General features: G+C 41.7%; 1 protein-coding gene across 1 annotated transcript; it reads left to right on the forward strand.

Moving 5' to 3' along the window:
* Positions 1-6714: 6714 nt before the first annotated feature.
* On the forward strand, positions 6715-13040 carry COMTD1 (catechol-O-methyltransferase domain containing 1). Its single transcript, XM_058029238.1, has 7 exons — positions 6715-6832; positions 8103-8227; positions 9196-9301; positions 10057-10175; positions 10424-10478; positions 12008-12141; positions 12642-13040. The coding sequence occupies exons 1-7, from the start codon at positions 6751-6753 to the stop codon at positions 12792-12794; spliced, it is 774 nt and encodes a 257-aa protein (XP_057885221.1). The 5' UTR covers positions 6715-6750; the 3' UTR covers positions 12795-13040.
* Positions 13041-14103: the final 1063 nt, after the last annotated feature.

Below are 14103 nucleotides of genomic sequence, written 5' to 3' on the forward strand. Positions count from 1 at the left end.
AAGTGAGAAAAGTGAGTGTGGCTTACAGCAATTACAAAGACTGCCTCTTCAATTAAAAAAAAAAAAAAAGGGGGGGGGGAAATAAAGGGAACATGGTATACAACTAAAACATTCCTTCCTACCTTGCCTCTATTTCCTCCTACAAGCAGCCTGCTCTTTAGAATTTCAGATGCCATCCTCTGCACACCTTGCTCCCATTTCCTGGGGATATCTGAGCCTTTCCCCCCACTACAGCTTTCAGCAGGCATGGGGTAATGCACCACTCATGAGTTTCAGGTGATAACACTAATTGGGCTCTCTCTTCAGCAGGTGTTTTCTATCTGCTAAAGTAAGTACTGCCTTCTTCCCAGCTGCATCATATTAGCAATCCACAGCTGATTAACACAGATTGCCCCTTCTCTGGTTTTTCCAACTGACAAATACTCTACTAAGAGCTTTTAAGTCCCAAAGATAACAGCCAAGCACAGTTTTTACATGCTTGTGACAAATTCTTACTTGTGAGATGAAATCTGACCTGGAGCTCTCTAGAAATCAGGCCTAGTGAGTTGGCCATTCATCATTCTTTAATATGCTTGGGGTAGGCTATCTAATAACAACCTAGTCCTGCACCTCTCCTGCCATCATGCTGCTGCTGTTGCTTTTGTGCACTCCTGGGCAAATGCCCTTAAGGGAAGGGAAAAAGCACTCGCTTCCAAAAGTACTCTTTATTTTTGGTATCCATTTCATGGCTGGTATGAAACAAATCCAGCTTGCTGGGCTCTGACATAGATTTTTTCAGATGTCAAAGAAGAGAAGCAAAATATATAGGCATGGGAGAGCCTGGTTAATGAGGTGTCACAGCTATGGTTGATTGTTCACTGCTTCCTTAATTTTATTATTTGTATCAGAGTGATAAGGAGCAACATTTCTCACATTTTGTTTATGCACTATACAATTTAAGGCTTAAGTGGAGCAGCTTCTTGAAACTCACAGAAGGCTTTGTAAGTGAAGCAGAATGCTCCACTCAAGTTGTGTCTATTTCAATCACCTGGGGAATATTTGTAGTGGCAAATTAATGTTAAGCTTTATTCCTCAGTAATAAACACCATCCATGCACTTGTTCCATGCGTGAGCTGGACTGTGACCTGGAAGGAGATCATTCAGAAATGTCTGACACCTGTTTTGAGGAATTCAATGTGCCTCTGATCCATGAACTTCAACTCCTTTGTCAGGAGAACTGCTTCTATCATTGGATCTGTCAAGCTGAGCCACTGACAAGCCATTTCACTGGGTCTCCCTCAGTCAAGCTCAATTTGAGTTTTACAGTCCTTGATACTTGTGGGATATTGTCATTGAAGCCATTAATGTATTTTGCACTGGGAATTATGCTGCCTGGCAGGGGCTATCTCTCCTCACAATATTTGTATGTCCAAAGCTCAACCTAGTCTTGTAATGAGATTGCAAAAAGTAGTCATATATATTCAAAATGTTGGCCTGTAAGCCAGTAAGGCCTGAAAATATTTACCAATATGTCAAAATGCTTCTAGCTGAAAACCGTTTCTAAACCATTCACTGTTTGCAAGTTTAATGGCTTAAGGCTTATGGGCTCATGAATCACCTGCTTTCTTAGCAGCAGCATTTGAAATGTTGATATCTTAGCCTTGAAATAGATGTGAAGGTACCACAGCCTTTACAAGCTGTTATGGAAAGACATACTTTAAAAGCTCCCACAAAAGAGTGACTGCAATAGAAGCAGCTGAGCAGGATGAAAGTAACTGAACCAACTTAGTTAAAGTCATTGTTCATGTCTGTGTTCCATTTCAGTGATTACCCTCCAGCTGGACAATGAATCATATTAAAGGAAGCTTTGCTACTTACAGTTCATCTGATAAAAAATCCAGATGACTTCAGAAGCAATGATGAGTATTTGGGAAACTATTAGTCTTATTTCAAATTACTGAATTCAACCAAAAAAAAAAAAAAAAAGAGAGAGCAATTTCATTTACCACAATTTTTTTTGTTATAAAAACGTACCATTCTAAAAATTCTAAGATTTTTAGCTTAGAAGATAAATGAACATTTATGGGGAAAAAATTGCTATAACAAATATGTCTGGAATGAGTATCTCTAAGGTCAAGTAGGTTATGCTGGGAAATGGCATACCCTGCTTTACAGAACTGCAAAATTAAAAGTTAAGCATAATACTAGAAAGATAACAGGGATGGAACAGACAAATACATAGCAAAACCAATTAGAAGAAATAAGAAATCTCAATTCTGAATAAAATAATAATTTCATGTACAGTCCTCTAAAATATACCATCAAGTGACTTATCGAGGTCTTGCAAGGGGATGTACACTGTGGACTGTAAAATTATAAAATATATACATTTTTCATCTACAACACCCAAGACAGATGAATGAACACATAAATAAGGTAAATAAGTTCTGTTTCAATTTTTTAAAGAAGATATTACAAAAATCTATTAAAATAGAATAAATAAATACAATTGAATGCTTATGGGTTCAGTTATTTGTGAATATCTTAAAAGGTAAGGAATTCATGGCCTGATGTCTTTTCCGAGTATCTGGCCCAATCTATGCACGCATTCATCCAGTGTCTGTGCAGAAAACTTGCAAATATGCCTCTTCCCTCCTATCCTCTTAAACCAGATTAAAATCCCAATCTGTATCAAACATTTCTCTGAGGATGGCTAAGATCAGGTCAGCCTCAGCTCTACAAACTTCTTGCTCCATCAATATAGATAAAAATTACTATTTTGCCTATCACTCAACCTGTAACTCTTCATTATCAACCCTCATTGCACTCCAAACCCTCATACTCAGCTATGCATAAACAAGCAGAAACATTTTGACATATTTTCAAGATTGTATTTTCATCTTCACAATTAAAAGGTTTGTCTAAGGTCTCATTACCTTGCTTACTACAACTTCTTCCCCCAGCTCTCATCTCATTCAAGTTCCATTCATCCAGAATTTCAACCCAACCAGCATTTTCAGCAATTAATCTGACCATAGGAATGCATGAATGCATTCTTCTTTGGTTTCTCCTTGTATTTGGGCTCTTACTCATTCTGCACTCATACTTGATGTAAACTTTTAAACAGCTCCAAACTTCATTTTCCTTCCTGTTGATAACTCCTTTAAACTTTGCTCTGATTTCTCCTCAGAAATTTGAGTTAGGCTACTGCCAAGCACACAGCTCATTACAATCCAAATCCCTACACTTCCTGCCCATGACAGGGTTTTACATTCACATTACAAGCTTTTGGGGACAAAGACAGCTGTCTTCTCTTTCAGCTGTACACAAGCATCAAACATTTTTTCCACTTTACTCACTAAACTACATACATGTAGCATTTACACTTGCTTTTCAACACTTTGACATGATTTAGAGGACTGTGTAACAGCTATCCTCATAGTAAACAGAGGAGAACAATGTCTAGATAACTAAGACTTTAAGTAAGCAACATTTAAATGACACTTGAAGCCACACCACTGCAGCCTGAATGAAGCAGACACAACATGCAACTCCATTGAATGCTTTCCAGTGTCATAGGCCAATATAGTTTCATCAAATGTGTAGGGCAACAATACATGCAGGCCTTATTTCCAGTGGGTTGTGCTGTTCAAACACGCCTGTACATACTTCCTTTGGGATATCTGTGATACACCGTGATTTTCCACCACAGAGTGAGTATGATTTTAGAAAGAGTCATGTATACCCAGGCTGTTCACGCTGGACAGAGGCTGAAACACCCATAGATTTTACTTCTTTTTAGTGCAGCAGTAAGACTATCAGATGTTCACTACTCTTTACCACCACCTTGGAGCAGGCCACAGAACATCACCAATGACCCGGAAGGCACAGCCTGCCACAACAGGCTGAGTTCAGGTAGCTGACACATGGAAGATTGAAGAGGGAAATAAAAACAAGAGCAGAAAAAAAAATGTAAATTATGAAGAGAGTGAAAGGAAAAACTTTATATACTCAAGGCAAGTCATTTAGCATTTTACAGTGGTGCCTCAGTTACCAGGCACAATTGGTCCATGAAAAAATAGTTGCAAATGAAAGGCAGAAACCCAGAAGTGAGATGACAGCCTTATCAGTAGGCTAACCCTCTGCCAATCCCATTTCTACAATAAGTCTACACAGATGACACCGAGGCAGATGGTGTGCAACATTCTCACATAGAAAAACACTCCTGGAAGGAAGGTTCCAGGAGAAGAACAGGCTATTTCATATATCAATTGCCCAGTGTCTGTAAAACCTTGAATAGATTATCTATATGAATAAAGTGAGGATTTGTACACCCTGAGGTCAGCCCCTATCCTGTCTGTCCTGCTCCATATGTTTTACAAATGAGATCATGTTCCTGCTCCAGCCTGAATATGCTTCCAAAACCCTCCTACCCTTTCTAGAATGCAGTCCAAGAGAGAAGGCACTTTCAGGCATGGCAAATATGCCTCCTGACTACAGCACTGGGAGCATTCCTGAGCTCCCATGAAATCTGTGCAACTGGACTGACCTTACCGATTTAGGGAGCAGTGAGGTTTGTATCCAAACCACTGCTCATATTACACCCAGTTTTTAATCTCTAGGTAGACTTCACCCTACTTAGCACAAGTAGTAGGCAGAAATCTACGAAAATGTTTAAATGCTCAGGTAGCCACAGCACACTGCAGGCACATATCTAATAAATATGTTAATCAAAGTTTTCTGTTCCATATATATCACAGAGTTAAGTAAACTGAAAATGCAAATGGCTCAAAGAAAAGCTGATGGCTCCATTCTGTCCAGCTGGAAGATTATAACTCTTCTAACCCCTCATGGGAGTTTGTCATCATATCATAGATATCTGAAAATTTACTTCCTTATCTAAAGGAAACATTGTCCAGTACAGTGATACAGTAAAACACCTGACACAGCCAGCAAAGGTAAACTATTACTGATTGACAGCTTGGGGGTGGAAGGAATTTCAGAAACACATTCAAGTATATTAGCAATTCAAGTCACCAATTCTCTTGGAGCTTTCAGAAACTTGACGTTCCCAGAGACATCCAAATGGGTCATCTCTTCGAGTCGACAGGTCAACACAGCACAGGAAGCTCGCCCTTAGCGTGTTCCATTGAAGAGAGCAACCCTCAGCTCCTCTCCCTCATGCTGCAGTTGTACAGAAGAATCACTAGATGGAGCCGCACCGTCACAAATCTGATTTATGGCCGCTGCAAGAATTGTTGCCTCCTACAGTTGTTTGGCCTAAAACTGACACGTTGCAGCACATGCTGATAACTCATCTTCTGAAAGACGGGATGAAATGCTCTCATTTACAAACGCAAAATGTACACAGAGAAAGTGACAAGACGCTGAATGAAAAAAGCCACCAAGAAACCAGCAACACTCACAGCTTTCAAAATCAAATAAATTTTAGAAGTGAACTGGAAGTTATTTTATCTGCCAACACAGATCATATGTCTTACTTTGTTCTGCAAATCAGAAATCACAGCAGCCTCCCTAGTGAGTGGCATGATTAGTTGCTGCAAAAGAAATACAAGAGCTCTGGGGGCAAGCTTTGTAAATAACCTCTAACACACTAAAAATGCAGTGATAGGCAAACACAATTCCCATAAATACCTTAGTGATATACTTAATCCCCCACTTAAGATGTACTTTTAAAAGCACTAACACTGACTAAAACTGCACTGACATTTGTTTTGCTAGCATAGGGAAGTAGTTGACATGTTTTCATCCAAACCTACCAACACACTATTCATCTGCCTTTCTGAAGATAGAATATGTGCCAAAACGGAATTTTTACCGGCTTCCATCCTACATCTGTGGAGGCCAAGTTGCAACCAAACCCATTCCTATGTATTCCTAGTCTGTGTGCAACAGCACTAATTTAATCTCCCATAGAATGTCAAAATTATAGATCTCCATATTTTGTTGTGTTTTCCAAGACACAGATATTACCAATACTTCACAAAATGAAAACCAAATTCCCAGCCCATCTCCAAAAGGCACAGAAGCACAAAAAAGTTTAGGCTGACTTAAAAAAGATTACACAATCACTTGTTACTTATAAACCAACTCCCTCAGCAACACATCTGGCCCGGGATGAGATCCCTCAACAAGGCAGAAGGGGGCTGAAACAGCAGTGGAGGAAACCAGGCCCCATTCCCCCTCCCTTGGAGAATCCTCCTTGACTCCTTTCACCTGGAGACTCACAGGTCACAAGACTAAAATTCCAAAATCTTACATGCATTTTGACGAGTAATTGCTCACGCCTCAGCTGCAAAGAAACCTGTGTTCTAGGGGAAGGAGAGAGCTCACTGCCCGGGCTAGTTGGAGTACCAAGCCTCTTACGAGTGTATTTCTGTGAAAAGCTCTATGACAGCCCATACGAGCACACTTGGGTGTGTTTTAAAACGAAGCCTGCAGTGAAGCTGTACGACAACCAGCCCCTGAGGAGGTGGTGGCACAAATCCCGGGCGCTGTCTTTGCCACTTTACGCACCACAGCCGAGTATGTCACCGAGAGGAAGGCGCACACCTCCCGCGGGTGACCCACGCTCTCGCCACCGCAGCCAGCCCAGGATCCGGCTCGCGGGGAGCCCCAGCGCCACCGGGCCGGGCCGAGCCGAGCCGGGCCGAGCCGAAGCCGGGCCCGGGCAGCGCGGCCCCGCCCTCGCGGCAGGCGGAGCGCCCCGCGGAACCCGGCGGCGCCGCTCCCCTCGCTGCCGGCTCCGAAATGCCGCTTCTCAGCGTGCCCAGGGAAGTGGCCGTGGGGACGGCGATGCTGGGGGTCGCCTTTGCCGCGGGTGTGCTTGCAGGTAAGCGGCGCCTCCCAGCCACGTACACGGGACGTGAAGGCTGCGCCTACCCCGTGTCCGCCCCGGGGACGGGACGGGACGCGCAGCGCCCAGCGGGTCCCTCCCAGGGCGGGCAGGAGTCCCGGGGGCGGTCAGGGAGCAGACCCTTTGGGGCTGCCGTGCGGGCAGAGATTTATTTTGCTGAGCTGCTGCAGTAAATAGAATGATGTTCTGAGAGCCCAAGCCGCTCCCTGTAATCCAGCTACCGCAGTGTGGGGCCGGGGACACAGTCCAGCGAAAGCGAGAACACGCTCCCCGCCCGGTGCCCTGCCTGCGTTTGTTCGGCCAGCCCGGAAAGGCCGGGGTGTGGTCCTTGCGCACAGCATTGTTCTGGTGGCAGTTTCGCTTTCATCCCCCGGGGACACCGGAAGAACGAGCCCACGATCCAGGAGGGGAAGGAGACTGCTGTTGAGTTTGAAACGCGGGCACTTACTTAATCTTTGATTTAAGGCAAGTTGTTGAAATCATTTACATCTCGGCGTGATCGTCTATAAAATAGAACCATTAATAGAAAATAAACCCCTCGAAATAAAAGCGTTCTGTCTAGCAGACAACTACCAGGAGATGTGGAAATGAATTTGTTGTTATTTCTTCAAAATAGTTAATCCATTTGGTAAAAGAAACATTGGGCATGAAAGCTGCAGTCAGTTCTGTATTTGAGCAGACATGTACTGAAACTTCAGCTGTCAGCGCCTACTTTGTCTGCATACTGGTTCCATGCTAAACAAGGCATTTTGCAATACCACATTTCCCCAGGCTGGAAGGCAGGACAGCATCATGAGGAGAGCACAGGGTTTGAGAAGACACATCAGCTGATGGAGCTAAAACCCGGTGGCCTCTATTCATCTGCAAAAGAAGGCCCACAGACTAAGAAAATTGTGCACCTCATTCATTTATCTCTCTTTAAACTTGCCCTTTGAGTTTTGATGGGGTTACTTTTCCTGTAAGATTATGGCAGTTTGTAACCATCACATTGGCCACTGAAAAACACAGTACTAAAGCCTTTCCCTTTCAGCGTTTGGAGGCCTGGAATGGACATCTTAGAGACTAAAAAGGAGAAGGGAAAAAAAATTATAGTCCACCTGGTTGTCCAGCTATGTTGCATTTTCCATTTTCATGGCTGCTTTAGAGCAGAGAACTTTTTAACCTTTGGTAATGCTTCAATATTTTCTTTATTTTAAATGGCAATAACTGAAAAGTGTAGAAGTTCTTATTACTTATTTCTTGGTAGGTAAAAGATACCCTTCTTTCATTTTTGGGACCCCAAGTGGTAAGATGGGAAAAAATAGTCCTCTCCGGCGATACATACTGGATCACTCCTTGCGGGAACATCCAATTCTCAAGAAGCTGCGTCTGGTCAGTATCACCCACACCCTGTCCTGAACTGCTGGGATCCTGGTCACATCTCCCTCCTCCCTCTCATTTGCATACCCACTAGAGGGGTTTTTTAAACTGGTAATACCCAGACTCTTCTATGTTCAGGGCTACCTACATGACTATTTAATAGTATTGGCATACATTGTAGACATGTCTTTCTATCCTTGGCTCCCAAGGCCACGTGTCAGGGCTGCACTTGATTTGGACTTGAACAAATGACTTTTGTTCACTTTGGTTGGCATGTAAGGAACCTGTAGCGAAGAGAAGTGATGCCTTCCATCAGGCTGCAGTGTCAGAGATGAGATGAGATATTCTGAGTCAGGTTTGAATCATTTCAGGTGAGACAAACTGTTCTTGTATAAAAGAAATTAAATGCTAACTGCTGGAACAGATCCATATCAGAAGACAGAAAATAGGAAGATACGCTTTCCCTTCAATGGACATGGCACAGCCCTGCTTCTCCCATTGCCCATTCCTCAGTGCCAAGAGCCCTTCCACCCTGGCATGGGCACACATTCTCCAAGTTTGTATTCTGTAGCCCAGACTACGTGGTCTAACCTTTGGCAGACACAAACCTAGCAGTTCATTAAAGCATTCTACACATCTTAAAGGAAGTGCATCTGTTTGCACAAATTCACAGAAATAAAGGACTTTCACAGTCAGAGTTCCTCTATGATTCTTCATTTAGTTACAAATATTGCTGCATTTGCCACAGCCATGGTAATATCCTCTGCTTATGACACACATAACATCCTCCTTACTTATAGTTAAATTCAAGCCAATTTCTGGCTCATAGATGGATCCATCTAGCTCCATCCACAAAGCAGTCTAAAATGAGAAGACAGAGGTGTCTGTTTTTCCTGGAGTTTCACTACGTTTTTTTCTTTAGGATATTGGTAGGTTGGTTTTTGCTTGATGTGATATGTTTGGATTTTTCCCTTTCCTAGCTCACTGCTGATCATCCCCATGGCAGAATGATGGTGTCCTGTGAGGAGGCTCAGCTTATGGCAAATTTGGCCAAACTCATTAAAGCCAAGAAAGTTATTGAAATAGGTAAGAGTGTCACTTTGTAATAAAATAAAACTCTTGACTCTCACTCTCCAAATACAGCCATGTTCAACATAAAATAGCCAAATACAGGTAGGTACTGCGGAACTGTCAGCAAGCAGGTGGGCAAACTACAGCATGAAAAGGAGTGTCTGATTTGCACTTGGTTGCCACTTTGTCTAACTGTGCATTAAATAGTTCTGGCATCAGGATGGATGGCTCATCCATTCTGAGGCAATCTGAAAAACTGAGCTAAATGGATCTCTTGAGTCTTCAACAGTTGCAGGACAGGGTGTATTCTGGCCTTCCTGTACCATTTTCTTGCTAGAAGAAGAGATTTTGCAGCACAGGCCCTGTATCAAATCCACTTTGCTTGAATACCTGTATTACCAGGATGTCCTAAAAGACAGGCTGACGCTGAGCAGCCAGGTATGGGTTCCCATCTTCATTCTTGGCCTGGCTGTTACAATTCCCTGGTATTTTGCTGCCCATCCAGTCTCTCTAGGTTACACATTCAAGACCAGACTCTGCTTTGTCTGGCCATGAGCCTTTTGGAAAAAGCTAACATTGAAGTTTGCTAAAAAAAAAAAACTTCTTCTCAACCTACCATTACATTAAAATGGAAGGAAAAATGAAAAATCTTTACTGTCTATTAACAAATTACCATCCTTGATTCCTTTGGGGATTTTATTCCTGAAGAGAGCCCTGTAACCCTTTTTCCGCAATACAATAAGTGTTGATGTCTCTTATGGTTTTCCTAGGTGTGTTCACAGGTTATAATGCCGTGAGTATGGCACTTCTCCTGCCAGATGATGGCCGAGTTATTGCCTGTGATATAAATGAGGACTATGCCAAAATCGGAAGGCCGCTGTGGAGGGAGGTAAGCAGCATCTCCTGTACACAATGGGGACAGCTAACTTTACATGTGAAGAGATCTTGTTGTTTTAGACTTGCAAATTCACACAGAAATATGCTTACCATTAAAGGAGGCTGATAGAGTTCTGTTTGGGAAGAAAAATAAGTGGTGTTTGGAATCCAGAAATAATAGGAAAACTATCTGAACCCCAGTCACTCCCTGAGTACAGCCTACTAACAGCCTACCATTAACACTGTTCTTTTTCATCTTAGGCAGGAGTAGAGCATAAAATTGACCTGCGGATTAAGCCAGCAATTCAAACACTTGGTAAGTAACCTGAAATAACAGATTGTTTCCCCTTCCCTAGAAATAAAAGAGGGATGCAATAGTGATGAAATTTAAGACCAAATACAGTTGTGAATGTGATCCCTTTTGCTAATAGGGAGGCAGCTTCTCTTGTATTAAAAAGTAAAAATCTTTAGGAGTTCACAGTTTTCCTACCTACTAGTAGGGAGGAAGAAAATGCTTGTCCTGTGTTGTGGGCTGTACTGGCCACTCACCTGTCCTGTCCATCACTTTGTTTAATTTATCAAATACTATACTGCTTCTGGAAAGCTAATAAAACAGACTAACCAAACAAAGCCAAATTTCTCTTAGCATTGTCCATTCTAAGCAAGTATTCCTTTGTTAAGAAAGGGAGAGTTCCCTGAAAGGGCTGAGGTGCAGAAAAAATTCAGAAGCCAATATATACTGACCAGATGCAGCTTCTTGAGAATTGGATGTTCCCGCAAGGAGTGATCCAGTAGGTATCGCCAGAGAGGACTATTTTTTCCCATCTTACCACTCGGGGTCCCAAAAATAAAAGAAGGGTATCTTTTAGGCTGAATTGTGTTCAGAGTAGTTCAAATTTAGGACGTGCCAAAAGCATGCAAGGCCATTAGTGAGGCAATGACTTCTCTTATTCAAGGAAAGAGAAAATGTGAGGCAGAGGAAATACTAATATATGTTTTGAAAATACAATACATTTTCTAGGATTGTTGGATGCAGAAGATTTCCAGCAAAGGTATTTACTGGATCCACACCTGATAACCTTGTATTACTTTCAAATCCATCCTTTCTAGAGAGGCAAATACAGGCAGTTAGTTGGTATGCACACTCCCTGAAGTCTGTCAAAGCAATGCTTTGTCCAGGCATTGCTTCAGACAGAATGATGATCTGCTGACAGAGGCTAAGGGCGAGTCAGAGGGGTGTCAGAGGACCTTAGGAGACAGAAATCACCTCCTCTGAAACTGGCAATTTGGAATTCTCAGTCAAGAAATCTGTTTAGGAGAACTTAAAACTGAATTCTACTTGACTTGGCCCAGAGAGGGACAACTTACAGCAGTTTTTTGCTGCAAATATCTCTGACAGGGTTGTTCATGACCTCTGTCATGGCCCTTGATCTGCAAGCAAAGATTAGCTTTTAGAACCTGTTCATAAAGTGAGAAAAATTCTAATCCACTCAAGAAAACAGTTCTCAGCTGAAAAAAAAAAAAGCTGAAGGTGTAGAGTATGTCCAGTTTCAAAGTGCTTGACTTGTTTTTGCTGTACCTTTCAGCAGTCCCAGCTGGATCCTTCAGGTTTGGAGCTACTCCACAAACTCCTAAGCATGCAGACCTCAGTAACTGTGTTTTATGGCATACATAATGTCTAGATTGGTTTCTGTGGGATAAGCTTTTCTAGTAATTACCTGTGAAGGAATAGGCTGCCTGGTCAAGGCAGCAGAAAACATTTAATGAGAGCTTTGACACAAATGGATTACTTCCTCCTACACAGCACTAACCAGGGTATAACAACTCACTGTGTTGCTCATCTAGATGAACTGTTGGCCAATGGAGAAGCTGAAACCTTTGACTTCGCTTTCATTGATGCCGATAAAGAAAGCTACAATGAGTACTATGAAAAATGCTTTCACCTCATAAAGAAAGGGGGAATAATAGCTATTGATAATGTAAGTACTGCAGTTCTGATGGTAATGCACAGGCAGTTACACATAACACAATCAAAAAGAAAATTCAACATAAACTCTTTAAGTGAGCTATATAAAACACTAACAGAAATCATAGAAATTTTTTTGTTATTTATTACAGAGAATGCTCTGTATTATTCTTGTTTGTCTTGTAGGCTATGTACAGTACTGACACAAGATCAAAAGTAGCACTTGTAATCAGTAACTATTAATAAGTTATCAATTAACTACTATTACAAGAAAAAAAGGATATTAAACTTATTTTGGCTTCAAATCTACAGTAGAAGTACAATTAGCAAGGCCTGTGGACTCTCAGTCCCACTTACTTTTGAGAGTTCCATGTCAGAGACCATTAAGATGTCTGAAATACAACAAATAATATCAATCTCTAAGAAATGCACAGGAACTTTTCCAAAGCTTCCTTTGTGGTCCAAGGACCATATTAGAATGAAGGAGGTGCATCACATTTCTTTTTTCAATAGGTCTTTTGGAATGGAAAGGTGCTAAAACCAAGGAAGGATGACTTGGCAGCGCAGAGTATCCACCGCCTCAATGAGAAGCTTCTCAGAGATGCACGTGTCAATATCAGCATGCTCCCAGTGGGAGATGGAGTCACATTAGCATTCAAGTTGTAACTCGAGGAAGCCCAGCAGATGGGAAATATCAATCAAATCATCAGGACAAATGGAGGTGGAACAGTATAAAAAATTCAATTTAACCTATATCTTCACTGGATAGCATAGCCTGGGAAAGTAGACTTAAGGAGCAGCTGGATCCTAAGGGCAACTAAGTAGAGAAGAGAGATTTATTATGAGATCTTCTATGGTTTCTTACTTTAATTGTAATAAAGGAAATAAACTTATGTGAAATTGTCCTTGTAAGACAGTGGTTGAAAAACTCCTCCTGTATAGATTATCCAAGTGCCTCAATGCAACAAAGTAATTTTCTGTCCTAGAAGAGCCTCTTGAGCAGTGGAATAATCAGTCAGTACCATCAAAAGGAAAAGAAGTGCAGTTTATTAATGTTTATAGCCATAATAGAAAAATGGATCTTTAATGAAATGACATCAAGGAGATTGCTAGCCTTCCCAGACTAAAAATATTCTAAGTCGTTCCTTATCTTTGAAGGATACTACAGAACAAGCCTCAAAAAAAAAGTTGCTGAAAAAGAAGTTGCTTTTAAAAGCTTGCCAAAGGACAAACAGTATTCACAATACAGTAACTATTCTCTAAAACCTTTTTGCACCAGAACTAGATTTCTTTAGCCTAGGTAACAGTACAGATAGATTTATTTTTTTTTTAGTCAGTATGAGGAAAAGCAAATGGGCAAGAAGAAAAGCAAAACAATTCTGCCTCTTTCCTGTGTCACTCCCCCTTGCCCCCTCAAAGAAGCTTGCTAGATGCCTAGAAAGATGCAAGCACAGAGCATTTGGTGGCAAGCCTACAGAAGGATCCTGATTGTATGAGGATGCAATACAGCTGTGAACTGCCTGTTCAGAGATTCCCTTCCCTAGGCAGCACGGAACAAAATTTCAGCCCACAATTCTTTAGTACAGATAAAAATTGATTAAATAAGGAACTGAAAGTAGGATTTTACAGGCAAAAGCTTCACTGGTAACTCTTTTGGGGGACTGATAACACTGGGTATCATATGTATAGAGGAATGTTCAGTTTTGTTGACATCCTGAAGGGAAGCTGTATCAGAACTAAGAGAATACTTTGTCCATTTGCTTAAACAGTGCACTTAAATGACTTGAGACACTGGGGGACAAAGATTCCTTGTCTCAGAATGTTTAGGACTGTCTACTTGGCTCATATTTTGAAATTTCAGCTGACTGGCTTGGGTTCTGGTAAGGGGCAAAGTTCAGAGCATGGCTCTTGCCTGTCTCAGACACTTGCCATAGCATACTGCAGTGGAGAGCAATGAAGGAAGGAAGCCTTGCCT

This window comes from Melospiza georgiana, chromosome 8 (genome assembly GCF_028018845.1).
Source record: "Melospiza georgiana isolate bMelGeo1 chromosome 8, bMelGeo1.pri, whole genome shotgun sequence".
NCBI lineage: Eukaryota > Metazoa > Chordata > Aves > Passeriformes > Passerellidae > Melospiza > Melospiza georgiana.